The 20,390-nt window shown below is 47.6% G+C and overlaps 2 protein-coding genes across 4 annotated transcripts in view; one reads left to right on the plus strand and one right to left on the minus strand.

Moving 5' to 3' along the window:
• The window catches only part of Gmfg (glia maturation factor gamma), a 6,476-nt gene extending 2,451 nt beyond the window's left edge, over positions 1-4,025 (minus strand). Inside the window, exons 1-4 of one of the 2 annotated variants that reach the window (XM_008853953.2) lie at positions 3,928-4,025; positions 3,438-3,534; positions 3,267-3,316; positions 2,173-2,222 (exon numbers count right to left, since the gene is read on the minus strand). In XM_008853953.2, the coding sequence (XP_008852175.1) occupies positions 2,173-2,222; positions 3,267-3,316; positions 3,438-3,534; positions 3,928-3,930 (200 nt within the window). In that variant the 5' untranslated portion in view covers positions 3,931-4,025. Of the gene's footprint in view, positions 1-2,172; positions 2,223-3,266; positions 3,317-3,437; positions 3,535-3,899 lie in introns of both variants that reach the window. The other variant, XM_008853954.2, reaches the window with a different exon arrangement.
• Positions 4,026-9,347: 5,322 nt separating this feature from the next.
• Samd4b (sterile alpha motif domain containing 4B) overlaps positions 9,348-20,390 on the plus strand; it is a 38,621-nt gene continuing 27,578 nt past the window's right edge. The window contains exons 1-2 of one of the 2 annotated variants that reach the window (XM_008853959.3): positions 9,405-9,504; positions 16,730-16,777. The gene's annotated coding sequence lies outside the window, so the exon portion shown is untranslated. Of the gene's footprint in view, positions 9,505-16,729; positions 16,778-20,390 lie in introns of both variants that reach the window. The other variant, XM_008853958.3, reaches the window with a different exon arrangement.

Raw genomic sequence — 20,390 nt, forward strand, 5'->3', positions numbered from 1 at the left:
CCCAGCTGAGTTATTTATTTTTATTTTATGTGTATGAGTATTTTGCCTGCATGCATGTAAGTGCACCACATGCATGCAATGCCTGCAGAGGCCAGAAGGGGGTGTCAGATTCCCTGGACCTAGAGTTACAGACAGTTATTAGCTGCCATGTGGATGCTGGGAACTGAACCCAGGTCCTCTGCAAAAGCAAGCACTATCTCACCCCACAATTTTATCTTGCAGGGCCAGGCAAGCCTTTAATCCTAGCACTCAGGAGGCAGAGGCAGATGGATCTCTCTGAGTTCGAGGCCAGCCTGGTCTACATAGTAAGACCCTGTATCAAAACAAAACAAACAAAGCAAACAATTAAAAAAACATCAAGAGAGGCTGGAGAGATGGCACAGCAGTTAAGAGCACTGGCTGCTTTTGCAGTTCAGTTCCCAGCACCCACAACAGGTGGCTCATAACCACTTGTAACTCCAGCACCAGCAGATTCAACGTCCTTTTCTGGACTCCATGGGCACCAGCATACCCATGCACATACGACACACAGACATACACATAAATAAATAAGAAGGGGCTGGAGAGATGGCTTAGCGGTTAAGAACACTGGTTGTTCTTGCAGAAGACCAGAGTTTTAATCCCAGAACCCACATGGCAGCTAACAACTGTCTGTAACTCCAGTCCCAGGGGATCTGACAGCCTCTTCTGTCCTCCGCCAGCATTGCACGACACGGGTGCACTTACATGCAGGCAATACACGCATACACATAAAATAAAAAAAATAAATAAATAATAAAATACATCTTTTTTTAATGTGTATGAGTGTATTGCCTGCATGTATGTGAGTGCACCCATGTTGTGTATGTGAGTGCACCTGTGTTGTACAATACCACGGAGGTCAGAAGGGGGCTTTGGATTCCCCTGGAACTGGAGTTAAAGATGGTTTGTAGCTGCCATGTGGGTGCTGGGAATTGAACCCGGATCCTCTGCAAGAGCAGTCAGTGCTCTTAACTGCTGAGCCATCTCTCCAGCCCCTACATCTTTTTTTTAAAATTGCCAAATATCACTGGATGCAGTGGCACATAATTTTTAATCTCTGGGAGTTGAGAACAGCCTGATCTACATAGTGAGACCATGCCTAAAAACAAAACAAAACCCAACAAGAAGCCTGGGGTAGTGGCACTTGTGTGGAATCCCAGCACTTGGGAAGTCGAGACAGGAGGATCAGTAGTTCAAGGCTAACCGTGGCTATATAAACTAAAATAAAACTACATACACACACATAAACATACATGTACACGCTCATGGATACACAAACATGCACACACACACATACACAAACACAACATACAAACACACACATACACACACATGCACAAATACATGTACACAAACACAAACACACTTACACACATACTCCCACCACTACCACCAAAACTCCAAACAAAGCCCTGAAACCAAGAATAAATTGAAGAAATGAGATCACTATAATGCTAAGACCAAATCTAACAAAGTTTATACAAAAAGTCCAAAACACGGGGCTGGAGAGATGGCTCAGCAGTTAAGAGCACTGACTGCTCTTGCAGAAGACCTGGGTTCGATTCCCAGCACCCACATGGTGGCTGTGAACCGTCCTTAACTCCAGTTCCAGGGGAATTCGAAGGCCTCTTCTGAACTCCATGGCATCTCATGACACGGGTGCATTCACATACTAAAAATAATAAATAAAATATTAAAAAAAAAAAAACAAAAAGTCCAGGACTGGAAAGGTGACTCAGCAGTTAAAAGCACTGGTTGCTCTTGAGAGACCCTGGCTAGCTTTTCAGCACCCACATAACATCTAACAGCCATCCCTAACTCCAATTTCAGGTGCTCTGACTCCCTCTTCTGGCCTCTGCAGGCACTGCATGCATGTGGTATACATACATACATGCAGGCAAAATAATCATACACATAAAATAAAAATAAATTTAGAAAGAAACTCTAAACCAGTATTGTATATAAATTATCAGCGTGAAATTCTACAATAAAAAATATATACCAACAAAAAGTTCTAGAATATGACTTCTTGGCCTCAAGCTGAGAAATTCTGAACCATAGACAGAGCTGGAGCCTGACAGTCCCTCCCTCCGTACATCTCTCATCAAGCCCTCCTCACCGTCCTCCATTACATTCCTTCCCCCAGGATACCTGGGCTGTCTCTCCGGCAACTCCAACTTAAGTTCCTCTGGGGAAATATTCTAAGAGAGACAGGGAGGGAGGGAGAGAGAGGGAGGGAGGGAGGGAGGGAGGAAGGGAGGGAGGGAAGGAGGGACGGAAGTGGCAGAAAACAAATGACCATCATTAAATTCATTAAATGAGCATTTACTATGTGCCAAGGCACAGTTCTAAGAAACAAGGATGAACCGATTCATTGAGTTTTCTCAGAGCCCTGTAGGGTAGGTCTTGTTATTATACCCAATTTGTCAGCTACACAAACTGAGGCCCAGGGGTGTCAAGGCACTTGCCCCAAGTTGCTCTAGACAGTAAGTACCAAAGTTCAGATTTTAATCTGTGCTCCCATGGAAACCCCTTCACTATGCCTTTCAGAGGACCCAAGGGACCCCAGCTCCTGGCCAATAAATACCCTTCCCCCTGCCCAGCAGCCACAACCCTATAAGGAAGGAAGGAGGGAAGGAAGGCTTACTATCACTTCCATGTTCCTGATACAGGCAGTGGGGCCACACAGGGTGAGGTAGATCTATTTATAAAGGGTTTCTGCTGGCTTTTTGGCTAATCTATCTGGAATGGACACTACCCCTATGCCACCCCAATCCCCCAAGAGCCAGGGATGGAAGCCCGAACTTTTGACATGCTAGGCATGTGCTCTGTAGAGCTACCAGCCCCTTTTCCCCATTTATTTGTTTGTTTGTTGAGACAGGGTCTCTCTATGTCACCCTGACTGACCTGGAACTCACTATGTAGACCAGGCTGGCCTTGAACTCACAGATATCTGCCTGCCTCTGCCTCCTGAGAGCTGGGATTAAGATGCTCTCCACCACACCTCAACATTTATTTAGCTTTTTGAGACAGGGTCTCATGTAGCCCAGGCTGCTCTTGGACTTACTATGTAGCTGAGGATGACCTTGAATTCCTGGTCCTTCTGCCTCCACCTCTCCAGTGCTAGGAGTGCAAGCATGTGCCACCCCACTCTGTTTACGGGGTACTGGGGATCTCAACCCAGGCAAGCACTCTACCAACTGAGCTATGTTCCCAGATCTGACACTTTATTTAGGGCCTCTCACCTGGTATTCTTCCTCCAACACCACCATCTGCCGTTCTTTGTCCACCTTCACTGAAGAGAGATGGAAATGGAACAGGGAGGTTACATGCCCCTCCCATCCCAGGGAACACCAGCTGGGCCCTTCCAGCCTGTCCCCCTCCCCAACCCTTCAGTGGGGACAGAGGTCACCGACTTATGATGGCTGCGTTGTCAGTCTCTTTTCGGAAGCGGAATTTCCTCAGCTTTTCCTTTAGCTCTGGGTCCACCTCACACACCACCAGGGAGTCCGACTGCCAATGGGATCAGGAAGGAGCTGAGCTGGCCTCCACTACACCCCCTTCCCTGCCTCAGTTTCTCCATGCATGGAGAAGCTTGTGCTAGCCATGAGAGGCATTTTTTAAACACCTCAGATGACAGCAGGTACCAAGATACATGACTCAACTCTGGAAGGGACACAGAGGTGGGATTCCAGTCTCCTGGGTACCAGAGACTCTTCCAGCCAACCTGGAAATTGCCTTGCCTGGGGCCAAACCTCAAACCACCACCTCTCTGTGCCAGCCAGGCCCTCTGACTCAACTGAGTCCCTTCCTGGTCTATGACCTTGACCCCCACAGCTGACCTTCACCCAGATACCCTGCTAGCCCCAGTCCCTCACCCTTCCAGTGCCACCCTGGCCCCCTAACCATGGCTTCTCTGTCCTCTGTCGTCCTCTTAGTTCCACTGTCTTCTAGGGGTGGAGACCAGGGCTGCAGGGGGTGGGTGTGGTAGGGGGAAGCTTTCATCCAACACCACATCCTGTTTATGCTCCGGTCAGGGACAACTGTCACAAAGGGCTCCTCCCCCTCCTTCCTTCCCCACTTCTGCCAGGGCCTGTGAGGCTTTGAAATGACTAGGACCAGGGTTCAAATACCACCTTGCTGTATGGTCCTAGCTAAGTAAGTTTACCTCTCTGAATTGAGATTGCTGTGAGGACAGAATAGCTTCAGCTATCTTCTGAATTGGTAGATAGCCTTAATAAAGAGCAAATAGTGGCTGCGCAAGGTGGCACATGCCTTTAATCCAAGAACTCCAGAGGCAGAGGCAGGTGGATTTCTGTGAGATCCAGGTCAGCCTGTTCTACATAATATAGTGAGATCCTATCTTTAAAAAAAAAAAAAAACAGCTGGGTGTGGTGGCACACACCTTTAATCCCAGCACTTGGGAGGCAGAGGCAGGCAGATCTTTGTGAGTTCGAGGCTAGCCTGTTCTACATAGTGAGTTCCAGGACAGCGGGGGCTACAAGGAGACCCTGTCTCAAAAAAAACCAAAAAAAAAAAAAAAGTAGCTATTAGCAGTGGGGGGAGGGGGGCACAGACAGGTGGATGGATGGAGAGTTTGAGGCCAGCCTTGGAAACATAGTGAAACCTTGTGTGGAAAACATCAAAAGAACACCAGGCAACATGACATGAATGTATGATCCTACCATTTGGGAGATAAAGACAGGAGACCCAGAGTTCAAAGACATGAGGTTAGCCTGAGCTAGATGAGACCCTGTCTCAAAACAAAAACAACCCAAATCTGACAAAGGAAACAAACAAACAAGTGTTGGAGGGTTTAACAGTCTAGCTCAGCGATAGAGCATATGTTTAGCACATACAGGGCCTGGCCTCTTAATCCCCAGCACACACACACACACACACACAAAGTGTTCATATAGTTCCCTTTCCATTTTGAAATGAAATTCCTAGGTAATATGACCTATTTACACTCATGCATTCAAAAAAATCAATATAATAAACCTGTCACAGAAAGAAGACATAAAAGCAAAGTAATTTATGAGAAAACCATATGTATTATAGGGAGACAAGACAAGCAAACTAAAGAGAATTTTCCCAGGTCCTTGCCCCATTGACTCTCTGTGCTGGCTTCCCTAATAATGAGCAGACCCTGTCTGTGCCCTCCATCCCACCCACTGAGCCAGGCCATCTCTGAAGCTGTCCTCTATTCCTGGCCTCCTCCAAATCTGTCCCTGTCTCCTGATGGATCTTCCCCAGAGCCTCCACACAGGGTTATTTCTTCTATTTTAGAAACGGAAAACCTCATCTCCAGGCATGGTGGCGCACACCTGTAATACCAGCACTCAGGAGGCTGAGGCAGTAAGATTGCTGCAAGTTCAAGATTAGGCAGGACTATATAGCAAGACAGTCTCCAAAGAGCAAAAATAAATAAATAGGACTGGAGATGCACCACAGTTGGTAGACTGCTTGCCTAGCACCCACAAAGCCCTGGGTTTGATCCCCAGTACCACATAAATGGGATGCTTGTAATCCTAGTACTCAGGAAGTGGAGGAAGGAGGACCAAGAGTACAAGGTCATTCTTAGCTACATAGAGAATGAGAGGTCAATATGGACTATAAGAGATCCTGTCTCAAGAATGAATGAATAGGGTCATTGAGTTGGCTCAGTTGGTTAAGGTTTTTGCTCCCAAGACTGATGACCTGAGTTCGCTCCCGGGAATGCACATGGTGGAAGGAGAGACACGTGTGTATACACACACCTGCACTAAATAAATAAATGTGAAAAAATTAAAAACAGACTGGAGAGAGGGTTAAGAGCACTTGTTTTGAGACTGAGTCTCACTATGTAGACCCGGTATGGAACTCCCTACGTAGACGATTCTGATCTTGAGATCACAGAAATCTGCCTATCTCTGCCTCTCCAGTGCTGAGACTAAAGGTGTGGGTCATCTTGCTGCTCTTGTGAAGAACCCCATGGCAGCTCACAACTGCCAGTAACTCCAGTTCCAGGGAATCTGATGCCCTCTTCTGGCCTCCAAAGGTACTGCATGCATGTGGTACACATACAAACAAGCACACATAACATAAACTTAAAAAATTAAGAACAGCCGAGCGTGGTGGCGCACACCTTTAATCCCAGCACTCGGGAGGCAGAGGCAGGCGGATCTCTGTGAGTTCAAGGCCAGCCTGATCTACATAGTGAGTCCCAGGATAGCTGGGACTACAGGGAGACCCTGTCTCAAAAAGACCAGGTTTGAACTTCAACATGCAACCAGAACATGCCCACTTCTCCTTGACTGTGGGCAATCTCCTGGGTATGATCACCTACCTGCACTTCCAGCCTGGACTATGGCGGTGACCACTTTCCTGTTTCCATCCCTCACAGTGTGTTTCTCATGCCTGAGAGAGCCTCAGAAAAGCAGTCACATGACTGAGATGCTGCTCTCAGTGGGAGAGCACTTGCCTAGCACTCACTGGGCCCTTGGTTTGATCCCAACACTGGAAAAAAAATGTAGGCATGTTTGCACATGCCTATAAAATTGGCACTGGGGAAGTGGAGGCAGGAGGATTAAGCATTCAAGGCCTGCCTGGGCTGTACTGAGGCCCTGACTCAAAAAAGCAAAAAAAAAGAAGAGGACGAGGAGGAGGAACTGAGACAAGGAGGGAGGAAGGGAAGGAAAACAAGGAAGTTGGGCTTCATGTGTGTTGCATGCTGGTAACCCCAGAACTTTGGAGGCTTGGGCAGGAAGATCTCCAATTCAAAGCCAGTCTACTCACATGGAGACTTCCTGACCAGTCTGGACTTTATCATAAAATCTTGGAATTTTGCTGTTATTGTTGAAACAGGTCACACGCTATAGCCCAGACTGGCTTTAGACTCTCTCTCTCTCTCTCTCTCTCTCTCTCTCTCTCTCTCTCTCTATATATATATATGGCTCAGGCTAACATCAAACTCTTGGTAACCTCCTGTCTCAGCCTTCCAGGTGTTAGGATAAGCATGAATCACTACATCTAGCTGGGAGACATTATCTTAAAGCAAAACAAAGTTCCAGTCATACCTTTACTACATGAGACCATGTTTTAAAAAATAATGAGGGGCTAGAGAGATGGCTGCTCTTACAGAGGACCTGGGTTTGGTTCCTGGCACTCACATGGTAGCTAACAACCTTCCATAATTCCAATTCCAGGGGGGGTCCAATACCCTCTTCTGGTCTCCATGGGCATTGTATGGCCCTGGTACAATTGCATATATACAGGGAAGACACTCATACATATGTAAAAAATAAAAATTAAAAAAGAATTAAAGGATCCCAGCACTTGGGAGGCAGAGGCAGGTGGATCTTTGTGAGTTCAAGGCCAGCCTGATCTACATAGTGAGTTCCAGGTCAGCTAGAGCTACAGGGAGACCGTCTCAAAAAGACAAAATAAAATAATAAAATAAAATTAAATAAAACAAAATTGAAGGGTAGTCCACACACTTGGGAGTCAGAGGCAGAAAGACTGCAGCAAATTCAAGGCCAGTCTGCTGTATGTGATAAGTTCTAGGCCAGTTGGACCTAGATCCTGTCTCAAAAAAATCAAAACCAAAAGCAAAGGCAAAGGAGACAGAGATGGGTCAATGATGTTACCAACCCTGACCCTCTCCTCAAGGGTCTGTTCAAGATGTCCTTTTCCTCTCTCTTGGTGCCCCCTCTCAATCTTCATTCTGTGTTGTTGTTTTTTTTTTTTTTTCTTTTCTTTAACCATACATCCTCATTTCTCAGAGTTCTCTCTGATCCTTTTCTCCATTCATCTGTCATACCCTCCCTGGGTTAGTTCACCAACTCCCGAAGCTTCAATTACCAGCTTTAATAATTCTTTTTTAAAATTTTTATTATTTTTATTTTATGTGTATGTATGTATTGCCTGTGTATAGGTAAGTGCACCCATGTCGTACAACGAGGAGGACAGAAGAGGCTGTTGGATCCCCTGGGACTGGAGTTATGGACAGTTGTTAGCTGCCATGATGTGGGTGCTGGGATTCGAACGCGGGTCTTCTGCAAGAACAACCAGTGTTCTTAACCGCTGAGCCATCTCTCCGGCCCCCATCTTTAGTAATTCTTGAACGTTGGTCTCCAGCCTCAAATTGCTCAATGTTCTGGATCTTGCTGTTGGGTGGCCCAAACCGGGCTTCTCCTTTGAGATCCAATCTCCCAGAGGGCTTTGTCCTGGACGTTTCTCTCCCTCTTCCCCTGTGGCCATCAGTGGCAAAAGGCTTGTTCCTTGGGCCACCAGGGCGGCAACCCCACCTTGTACCTCCTCCCCTTCCCCATGGTCCCATTGGATATAACCCCTACCCCAACTCCCCAGGTGACTCCCCTGGACGTCCAGTTTCTAGTCCCATTCCCTTCTATCTTTTCTCCATATATAAGCCGGAGGCGTTGCCCCCAAACTCCCTTCTAGAATGACTTCCATTCAGCACATGTGCAAATTCCCTCCAGTGGACAAACACCTGGCCCCAGCTCCCTTCCCACCACTCCCCGTCCTACACTCGCCACCCCACCCTGACTGCCTTGTCTCCGAGTTCTGGTAACCAGCCACGTTGCTGACACCCTTCTGCAATGCGGATCCCCCCGACGCAGGGCAGTTTGTGGGCTGACTAGATTACAAATGGGAACGACCTCCATTTATTGACGATCTCCTTTGTGCCTCGCCCTTTCTCTTTCCATCCTTAAATGATCGAGCTGCCCACATCAGTCCCACAAGAGACGTGGCCAACTGGCTCCAGGAGCCGGAATGCAGGTTTTGGCATCCCGGGGGTTACCACTGGCCACAGGCCCTGGGCGGGGCATGTCTGGTGGGCGGGGAGGAAGAGGAGGCCTTGAACAACAGAATGAGGAATTGCGACTGGGTTCGCTGCCGCGACTGGGTTCGCTGCCGCTGAGGTAGACAGGCGCGAGACTGCCCCCTGCGGGCCTGGAGGCCCAATCGCAGGCTCCGCCGGCCCGTTGCCCTGGGCGACGCCGCGCGCGCCCCTCCTCTTCCCCGCCCTCTGCCCTCTGCGCGAGGCCCGACCGCTTGCCCGTCAGCCCCACGTCCGACCAATCGCATAGAAGAGGGGGCGGGTCTCTCGGGCCTCGTTCCTGCCCCGTCGCGCCGCTCCGGATCAGGACCCCTCCTTTCTCAGCGCACACCTCCCGCCCTTCGGGCTGTCCTCGCAGGCGATTGGCTGAGTGCGCTGTCCGTCATCTGGGTGTGCGCGAATGCCGGTGCGCGGTGGGCCTCCGGGGCGGGGACAGGGGCGGTGACGCACGGCGCGGTGACGCAGCGCGACGGTGGCGGCGGCGGCGGCGGCGGCGGTGGTGGTGGCGGTGGTCGGTGCGGGAGGAGGGAGGGGAGCTAGCGGGCCAGAGAGAGGGGCGACGGCGACGGCGGCGGCGGTGGCGGTGGCGGCGGTCTGAGGAGGCCTGGGCGGCGGTGGAGGCACAGGCGGAGGCCGAAGCGGTGAGTCTTGGACTGGGCCGGACGAGCTCGGGGCGGTGGCGGCGCGCGGTGCTCCCCTCAGGGCGACCCAGGCCGCGCGGGCGGCCCCGCCCCCTCAGGGACCCCGTGTGGCTGGCGACGGCCTCCGGCCTTGGGGGCCTGAGGGACCCCAGGGGACCGCGCAGCCGGCTCGCATCTCCCTTCCCCGGCCCCTTCCCCAGCTTCCCTCCCAAATGCTCCTCACGTTCCGGGGATCGCCGAGAGGCCGGGCCGGGGACCTCAGCCCGACCCCCGCACGCTTCCAGCGGCATCCGCGGGGACCATCCTCACCTCTCAACCGCCTTCCCCGGGCACCTTACCCAAGATCCCCGCCCTTTGGTGCGCCCCCCCGCCCCCGAATCTTTCTTCTGGATCGCGACACGTTCCTCGGTGGCCACTCCTTATCTGTCTCCCCGTGGTATATATGTCTCAGGTATATCCCCCAGAAACCTCCCTACTAACCCCCCAGACACCCCCTCGGCATTCTAGAACACCCCTTCCCCGACCTGCATCGCATATTCCAGCACTCAAGACTTCATCTAAACACACCCCAATAATTTGCCCTCCCACTTACCCCCATTCCAGAAATCTTAGGGATTTTCACACTTAACCCCCAAATCAGGATGCCCCTGGTGAGCCCTGAACCATCTTCCCTGAAGAGCTCTCTGTATTCCAGAACAGTCTTTCAAATGCACCTACATCCTGAAACTCACTTGGAGGAGCTCCTCCTCCAAGGCATCTCTCCCAGAGACCTCATGTTCCCCATATCCTTTCCCATCTTAAAATGCTCCAGAGATCACACCTTTTGTGTATCCCAGCCATCTTCCTCTGAGGGCCCCTCCCCCACTAATCCTGAAAATCGCCAGAAATTGCCTGTAGTCTCCAGAGAGCCCCTCCCGTATTCCTCATCCAAATCCCCTTTTATGTATCCTAAATCTTTACCAGCAACACACACCACATGTTCTAAAAATTGTGTAAGGAGTCCAAAAATTTCTCTCATAGTCTCCCTACTCTCAAGAACTCTTCTTAGATAATCCGAAAGTTTCCCCTTGAAGACTTCATTTTAGATGAACCTTCAAAGATCCTCCTTACAACCCTGAAACGCCCCTCAGAGAGGCAGTTTGCAGGATCCTCTGACATCAGAAACTGCATTAACCACTTGGAATCTCCCCCAAATGGCCCTTGACATCCCTCTCATAAACCCTGACACCCCTAGGACCCTTTGAATCATTTCTCAGACTTCCTGCCTCACTAAGAGACTTTCCTAGCTATCTCTCCTTCACAAGTCCCCAAAATTCTTTAGAACCTGCCAGTTGAAAAACCTTAACACACCTACCTAAACTTCCCTCAGTATAACTGGACTCCCAGAACCTTTTGCTCTGGCGCTCCCAGGTCTTCACCAGGACCTCCCTTTCCCCATGCTTTTTACATCTGAGTTCTCTAAAGAGTTTTTGTTTTTGGAAAAAAAAAAAAAAAAATCCCTCTATCATTCCACTTTGCCAGGACCTCTCTCAGAAGACCACACTTCAGGACACTTTTGAGAATTTTCTCCAAAATTGCCCTGTACCAGCAGCTCTCAACATTTTTTGGGAACTATCCCTCAATTCCCCTCTGATATACCCAAGAAATCTTATTTCAGAGCTCTGTCAGATTTATCCCAGACCTCTGTTGTCATTCCCTCATTCTCATTCCTCTGAAATCAGAGACCCTTCTAGATTCTCAGACTCTTCCCCCATTATCACTTAAGAGACTCCAGCATTTTCTCCAATCCTCCCCAGCCTCCGGAAACCCCAGTGGTCAGAGAACCAACACCCCCCCCACCCTGGGTTTTTGAGACAAGGTCTACCTATAGCCCCAGCTGGCCTGGAACTCTCTATGTAGACCAGGTGGCCTCTGTCTCACAGAGATTCTCCTACTTCGGCCTCCTGATTGATGAGGCTGCAGAGGCTGAAGATGTGAGCTATCACACCTCAGATCATTTTTTAGGCCTGACCCTCTTAGGTTTCTCTTCCCTCAGACATAGAAAGATCCTTAACACCCACTTGAAGACTTCCTGAAAGACTCTTGTCCGTTTTCCTTTCAGAAGCTTTCTTCTTTTCAGTTTTGAAGACCCACTTACTAGAGAAACCCCTTCCCCTGTAACAGTGGCTCTCAAAATGTGGTTAGACCTGTAGCAACATTTGTTGAAAATGCAAATTCTTGGGTCCCACCCAGACCTCCTGAATCAGCAAACCTGGGAGCAAAGCCCAGCAATCTGAGTTTTTAACAAATACTTCTGGTGGTTCAGATGCATGCTCAAGTTGGAGAACCACTTTCTCTCCACCCCCCCCCCCCCCCCCCAAAAGAGTCCTACAGTGCCTCCAAACCTTACTGCGCACCCTCACTTTCCTGGGAGTCTACTTTGTGAGGTACTCATCCTCTAGAAAGACTTCTTACCCTCTTTGAAAGGATCTTGGCTTCTCCACAAGGTTACCCCACCCTCTGAGTAATTACTTCAGTTTCTGTCTTTGAATGGTTCCCTTTCAGCTCTTCCTCAGCACCTTCTCCTGCCTTCACTTCTAGACTACCCCAGAGCCTCTGGTGCTTTTTTTTTAAATCAGTCTCTCCTCGAACACACATGTCTCTCGCACATTCTCTTTCTTCCCTGTCCACGTAGATGCCCTCGGGGTCTTGACTGTGTTGGAACTGCAAGGGCTTCCATGCTCATCTTTGAGCCATTCACTTTCTTGCTGTACTTACCCACTCTCCCTTACTGGACTAGAAGCTGTGGAAGCTCTGGTGTATCTTCTAAGTTTGCCAATAGAATCTGCCCTCCAGGAATTACTAGCTTTTGTTGGAGAACGGGTAACTCCAAATTTCTCAGATCCTACTCTCCAAGTTTCCCTACCCCTTCCTCCCCCACTTCTTTTTCCTTTTTGAGACAGGGTCTCACTATGTAGCCCCACCTGTCCTGGAACTTGCTATGTAGACCAGACTGGCCTCCATCTCACAGAGATCTGCCTGCCTCTGCCTCCTGTATGCTGGAATTAAAGGTGCACCACCATACCTCCCTTTCATCTGTTTGCTTCACTCTCTAGTCCCCTTGCCTATCTCAATACTCCTATACATGGACCTTTTCTTGGTGCTGTTTCTGAGCCGTCCTGAGCTCTGTTCTGAAAGTTTCAGAACTCTATGGGACTCAACTTTTTCCCAAGGGATTCTATTTCTCTGTAGGGCCAAGAAGAGGGAACAGAGACAGACCCCAGGATAAACCCTGGGGCCTGTCTTCAGGTAGCTCATAGTCCAGTAGAGGGCTTGGTCAGATATACCATAAAGTATGAGGTACAGAGAATATGCTGTGGAGATTGAGCAGTCAGGGAACCTTTTATTTGGAAAGACTTCATGAAAATAATGGTATTTAGATTAGGTAATATTCTATAGGAATTGGAACAGTGATGCTGGGGGTGCTGGGGCTAGAACTTGGGGCCTTGGGGGGGCATTTTAGACAAATATGTAACAGCTGAACTACATCTCAAGGCTCAAGAAAAGCCTCCTCATCTTTCACCCCATAGTCTCTTCTGTCTGTGGGTAGAGATAAAGGAAAAAAGCACTCTTCCATTGCCGTGGTACTTGGCAGCTGAACTTCAGTGACCCACAGAGTTAGGAATATTAATAGTGACTGCTGTTTATTGAATGCTTACTATTTGCTAGGCACTATTTAAGTGCTTTGTGTGGACTCTTAGTCCCAGAAACCCTACGAGGTAGATAAACTATGGTTATCATCATTTTAATAGGATGAAATGGAGGCCAGCTGGGGCTAATAGAGGGTCTGTGGACACTGCCCATTCCAAATGATAGCACCTTGGGTCAGAGTTGGATTTTCTGCTCTGATAGAGGTTGAGTGCAATCCTTAGTTTCCTAAGCTGAAAAACTGAAGATGATAATGATATCTTCATGGAATTGTTATGAGGACTGAGTTAATACGTGCAAAGTGCTTACAACAGTGCCTTGCACACAGTGCTGTTAGCAAAAAGTAGCCAAGACACTAGAAACATAAGTGGTAAAAACTTAGCTCAAATTGGTTTAAAGGGGGGCTTTTTAAGCTCCAGCACAAGAAAAAAATTGTCAGGAGGATTAATTGGCTCATATCACTGGAAAATCCAGTGCTGGAATAGCTTCCCACTGCATATAGCTGCATCCAGAGTGCGAATCATGTTTTTAGTCTTCTCATTTCTCCACTGGTTAGCAGCTTCTTCCCCAACAGGTTTCTGCTTGTGGTAACAGATATTGTCCTCAGCAACCCCAGGTTTAAATCCTACTTCAGTGGGAAGAGCACTGAGTCCCACTCTGAAACCTGTCTCTTCCCTGAGTGTGAGAGAGATGAGGGTAGAAGAACTTAGGCATGTTTTGGGTTCTGTACTCTGGAATTGGGTCTCCTGCTTGCTGAACTAAACAAGACTATAGTTCTATTCCATGAGCTTTCTGAGCCTGATAGTCCCCCATCCCCAGTAATTCTCTGCTCTATGATTATTTGGATCCAAAGAGATCTAGTGGACAGTCTGGCCCTCCCAGCCTTGCCTCTGGAATCTCACTAGGAGAAGCAGGAAGCAGGTGATGGCCTGGCTTTGTGGTGGCCTTAGAGCATGGAAGCCAAGAGTCCTGCTGTCAGTCCCTTCGTCTTGGCTTTGCAGTTCCAGGCCCCAGAGCTTTGGGAGAATCTTTTCTGTGAGTGGAGTTTGATTTTGTTTTGTTTGCTTTAGTGAAAACTTGTCAGAGTGTGCTTGGGGGCAGGTTAGAGACCAGCAGTATATGGAGTATGCAAGTCTTAAATGTCCCCAGGCAGCACTCATCTATTAAAGAAACCATGAAGCACTGTTGTGGGTATTGGGGATTTAACTGAGGCTAAAGAAGTCAAGGGCCAGAAACTGAAGTTCATGTTCTGATAGGGGAGAGGAAGAACAGTCATTAAAAGAAATATGAGCACCAGTAAATAGCTCAGCGTGTAAAGGTGCTTGCCACACAAGCCTGGCAACCTAAGTTCAGTCTCCAACAGCCCACATAAAGGTGGACAAAGAGAACTGATCCATGCCTTTAATCCCAGCAGAGGCAGGCTAATCTCTGAGATTAAGACCAACCTGGTCTACATAGTGAGTTCCAGGCTGGCTGGGGCTACAGGGGACCCTGATTGGGGCGGGGGGATGTGATACATGCTATGAAGGAGATAGAAAAGGGAAGGGTGAAGTTTTCCTGAGGGCCTGCTCTTCTCCAGAAGCTGTGCTGTGGCAGTGGGCAATATAACTGTAGCCTTCCCTTCCCTCATGGCTCTTACAGTCTAGACTACTACTCACACATGTGAACTGATATCTGATTAAGAGGACTGGGAAGCCTTTAGAAGGATAGTTTTTATTTTTTTATATTTTGTGTGTGGGGGGTGCATGTATGTTATGGCATACATGTGGAGGTGAGAGGGCAACTTGTAGGCGTTGGTTCTCTCCTTCCATCATGTGGGTTCTGGTGATTGAACTCAATCAATCAGGGTTACAGCAAGTGTCTTAAGCTGCTGAACCATCTCGCTGCCCAGATAAGGGCATATTTAACTAAAAAAGAACTTGCCAGCCAGGTCTGGCAGCACACACCTTTAATCCCAGCACTCAGGAGGCAGAGGCAGGTAGATCTCTGTGAGTTCCAGGCTAGCTGGGGCTACAGGGAGACCCTGTCTCAAAAAGACCAAAAAAAGAAAAAGAAAAAAAAAATAACTAAACAGGCCGTTCTGTTACTGCTGCTTTCTTAAAAATAAACGCAAAACCAAAATGGGTGAATGTGGTAGCTCATCCCTGAAATCCCAACATTCCAAGACTCAGGAGGCAGAGGCAGGAGGGTCATCCCAAGTTCAAGGCCAACATTGGCCTACATAATGAGTTCCAAGACATCTGGGGCCACATTACAAGACCCTATCCACTCCATTCCATCCAAAAAAAGATCTGACTATGGTGACACATGCCTGTAATCCTAGCACTCAGGCTAGATGCAAGATTTCTAGTTCTCAGCTAACCTGACTACATAAGAAGACCCTGTCTCTGGGAAGAAAAAAAATGCATCTTAAGAGAATGGAAAGAGTCAAAGATGACAAAGGATTCTGAGCTACCCAGATAGAGAGGTAATGGTTTACCAGAGTGGATTACATTGCCAAGTGAGAATCCAAGTGCCAGAACAGGTAAATGGAGAACGGAGCAGGGAGCATTGAAAAGTTGAGAGGCAAGAGATTTTGGGAAGAGGAATAGGAATAGCAACTTCCTTTCTACTCTAAGGTTTCCCAGGCTCCCCATGATGTACTTATCTTCCAGAGGGCCTGCCTGGCCTCTCACAGGACCATTCATTCACATAAAAGGCTCTTTGCTAAAGCAGTGGTATGCCCTTTGTATATTCAGAAGTCTCTGGAAATAATGGTTCTTCAGGAGAGACATTGAATCCCTTTGGGTTCTGACATTCTCCTATTCCAAGTTAGGATAGTAAGTTAACCTTTGGTAACTAGCCCATTACTTTTTTCATAAAATGTGTGTTCCTGAAAGGCTTAGGTTGGTACTGTAGGAGAGAGAGGAATGGACAGGAAGGTTGATGGGGGAACTTCTTTATTCATTCAGAGGTTTGGCTTTAAAGGGGGTACCTGTAGGCTCAACTTTCTAGCTACCAAAGGGGACTTAGAGGAAGATGCAGCATTTTTATTAAGAACAGGCATTCTGGGAGTAGAATGCCTGGCCCTTGAAAATCTTGCATTACAGTCATGTGCAATTGACTTACATTTCTATATCATATTCATGTATTATGTGTGTTGCTAGGGATTAAACTCGGGGCTTTGCACATACTAAGCAAGCACATTGCCATCGAACTACACATCGCCTAGCCCTGCATATATTTTTAAGAAATATTTTATTTCTTTATTTTGTGTGTATTTATGTATTGCCTGCATGTATGTAAGTATACCCATGTCATGCAATGCCCAAGGAAAAATATTTTGTGGGGCGTGGTAGTACATGCCTGTGATTCCAAGCAGGTGGATCTCAAGTTCAAGGATAGCCAGAACTGCATAGAGACTCTGTCTTAGACAAACAACAAAAATAGAGGTTTTAGGGTCAAATGAGCATACCTATGGAGAACCGTTAGCACAAGGCCTAGCGGGACAGGCAGCCTGCAGGATGTCTCTATACATTGTTTCCTTTCCTTCTCACAGCTTCACTGAGGAAGAAACTGAATTACTTGTCAAAGGTCAACATAGCAAGTAAGTATCGTGTGGAAGAGCCCTGCTCTGGGCCAGCCCCACCCATCTTCCTGCCTGTGGAAGACTCTTCTCACTTCTGGGAGCCAAGGAATCTTCCAAGGGCAATTTTCCCGAACCTCTCAGCTGTTTCATTGGCTCCATTTATTACCTCTGGGGTTGGTAGGTACTTTCCAAGGTTGCTTAGTCTACATATGGCCAGGTCCCAGCAGCACTTCTGGCCATAGAAGCCCCTCTCTCCTGGCTTTCCTCAAAAGCAGGGAGCCTGATTTGTCTTGTGATGACAGGGTGACCAGAGCAGCAATGAATTTTGTTTTGCATGGAAGTGGTTAAGACTTCAGTTTTGAGCAATTAGAAACCCAGTTTAAACAGGCCTAAGCCAGAAGGAATGTGTTTATTGGCCTGGGGAACTGAAAAGTCTAGTCCATGAGGAGGCTTCAGGTTAGGTGGATCCAGGTCTCCAAATGGTATGAACAGGTCTTATTTTTCTCCCTTTATTTCTTGAGGAATGTTTTCATCTGTGTTCGCTTCATTCAGAAGCACGCTTCAACCACAGGGTAGCAGAGGTGGCAACCAGAAACTAAACTTTTCCCCAGCAAAACTTCCAGCAAAAGTTCAGGGAGAGCTTTCCTTGGTCAAGACTTATCACATGCCTACTTCTGAAGTCAAGAAAGACATTGATTATCCAGAGGAAGCCTAGTGTTAGTAGCAGAAGATGGAATGGCTGATTGGCAGATGAGTTCGTCACAGTAAGACGATACTCCCATGAGATGCTTTGGGACAGTTTCTGCTCATGCTTTCCAATCTCATTGCAGCCAGGCAATTGGCACAGAGGGGCTGAGGGCCTCTTAGACCTTCAGTGGAAGGAAGCCATCCAGTCTTCCTCTTCTATCACTACCCAGACTCAACCCTTAGAATCCTTCTGTCCTGAAGATAAAAGAGATCACTTTTTTCTTTAATCTTTGTGTGTGTGTGTGTGTGTGTGTGTGTGTGTGTGTACAAATTTGTGCATGTGCACATGCCATGGCACCCATGTAGAAGTCAGACAATAACTTAGGGTGTTGGTCCTTGTCGTCTACCTTGTTTGAGATAAGATCTCTTGTTCACCACTGCGCCAGGGCCAGGCTAGCTGGCCTGTGAGCTTGTGGGGATTCTGCTGTCTCCACCTCCCATTGTACTGTAGGAGCACTGGGATTGTAGACATGCTATCATATCTGACTTTACATGAGTTCTGGAGTCTGAACTTTAGTCCTCAGGCTTGCCTAGCATAGGTGCTTTATTCCCTGAGCCATCTCCTCAGCTTGAGAGCACTACTTTCAGGTTGGTTGATTGTTCTTTGAGACTGGATCTTGGTACGTATCCTCGACTGGACTGGAACCCACTGTGTAATCCAGGTTGGCCATAAACTCATGGCAGTCCTCTTGCCTCAGCCCCCTGAGTGCTGGGATTACAGGTGTACACCACTATTGCCAGTTAAGGGATTTTTTTTTTTTTTAAGAAGCTATCTTTTTTATTTTATGTGTATGCATGTATTGTCTGCATGTACGTAAGTGCACCTGTGTCTTGCAGTGCCTGAGGAGGACAGAAGAGGTTGTCAGATCCCCTGGAACTGGAATTACAGACAGTCGTTAGCTTCCATGTGGGTGCTGGGATTCAAACCCGGGTCTTCTGCAAGAACAGTGTTCTTAACCACTTTTTAAAAAAAAAAATATATAAATATGTGTCTATATACAAATATGCACACATACATGCAGGTGCTGGCAGAAGTGAAATGAAGGCATTAGATTCCCTGGAGCTGGAGTTACAGGCAGTAGTGAACTGTCTACTTGGATGTTAGGAACTGAACTCCAGTCCTTTGGAAGAACAACAAGTGCTCTTATCCAGTGAGCCATCTTTCCAGCTCTATAGCTTTGGGATCATTTACCAGTGCAGTCTTGGGACCGGAGAGATGGCCCAGTGGTTAAGAGTACTGCCTGCTCTTTCAGAGGTCTGAGGTTTGATTCCCAGCATTCACATGACAGCTAACAGCTGTCCATAACTCCAGTTCCGGGGGATCCGATGCCCTCTTCTGGCTTCTGTGGACCTTGCACAAAATGGGTACACATTTAAACTCATAAAATAAAAATAAAAAAAAAATTTTTTTTTGTCTTTTCTGAAACAGGGTGTCCCTGTAGCCCCAGGTGGCCTAGAACTCACTGTGTAGACCAGGCTGGCCTCAGATTCACAGAGATCCGCCTGCCTCTGCCTCCCGGGTGCTAGAATTAAAGGTGTGTGCCACCATGCCTAGCACCAAAAAAGTTTTTTTTTAAGTGTAGTCTTAGCTGGTCGTGGTGGCGCAATCCTTTAATCCCAGCACTCGGGAGGCAGAGTCAGGCGGATCTTTGTGAGTTCAAGTCCAGCCTGGTCTACATAGTGAGTTCCAGGACAGCTGGGGCTACAGGGAGACCCTGTCTCAAAAAGACCAAAAAATGAAATTTTTTTAAAAATGCAGTCTTACAAGTGACTTTCCTGACGCTCCCAGTGTTTACTGAAGACTATTGCAGCATCACTGCATCCTTTCCACCAACTATATTCCCTGAGCAATGGTGTGATTCGAAGGCAGAACAGTAAGACCCTAGCAATCCATAGCTGTCTTCTGGTCTATTTCCAGTTTGTTCTAAGGACCTTAGGCCACAATGTTTTGGGGTTTTGTTGTAGTTCAGTTGATGTTTTAATGCGAATTGGTTTCCAACAGTTAAAAATAGGGGATTTGGAGGCTAGAGATACAGTTCAGCAGTTAAGAGCACTGGCTGCTCTTGCGGAGGACTCGGGTTTAATTCCAGCACCCTCATGGTCCTAACAACCTTTTGTAACTCCAGTTCCAGGGGCTCCAATGCCCTCTTCTGTGCCTCCACAAACATTGCATGACATGGGTGCACCTATATACATGCAGACAAAATACTAATACACATAAAATCAAAAAAATTTCAAATAGGTTTTTTTTTTTTTTTTTTTCCCAAAGCCAGATTTCTAGCTTTAAAAAAAATAGAAAAACGGGTTGGGGATTTAGCTCAGTGGTAGAGCGCTTGCCTAGCAAGCACAAGGCCCAGTCCTCAGCTCTGAAAAAAAACAAAAAATAAGACCTAGTAGGACTGAGCCCATTCCCACATGGTAACAGTTGATAGAGCAGAATGATGTTTTCTGCCTATGATTAGGTTGTACTTTGCAGCTCACTGTAGTTCCCACTGACCATCTCTGTTTGAAGCCTGGCCTGGTGAGCAGCATATTGAAATCTCATTCTGTCGCAAAGCTTTGCTAGAAGAAGCTTGATTAATGTTTAGTCAATAGCTTTTTGGAGATACAGTGCTGTTGCTGAGGAAAAGTAACAAGATAGAAAAAGAATGCACACAACTTTAGTCTGTGGATTTGGTCATCATTTGCTCTAAGTGCTCTTGGCATATCAACCCTCCCATCACAAATGTTCCCCCTGAAATAGTAACATGGCCTTCTGTCTTACATATTGCCAACCAGTGGAGGAATCCCTCCCACTCCCAAGGGATGTCCATCCAGCCTCCGCTTGACCATTTGAGCAGCCAGGGAGCTTATTGTTCCATTTTTGGATAAGTCCATTATTTTA

The sequence above is a fragment of the Nannospalax galili genome, unplaced genomic scaffold (assembly GCF_000622305.1).
Source record: "Nannospalax galili isolate Female #2095 unplaced genomic scaffold, S.galili_v1.0 scaffold886, whole genome shotgun sequence".
NCBI lineage: Eukaryota > Metazoa > Chordata > Mammalia > Rodentia > Spalacidae > Nannospalax > Nannospalax galili.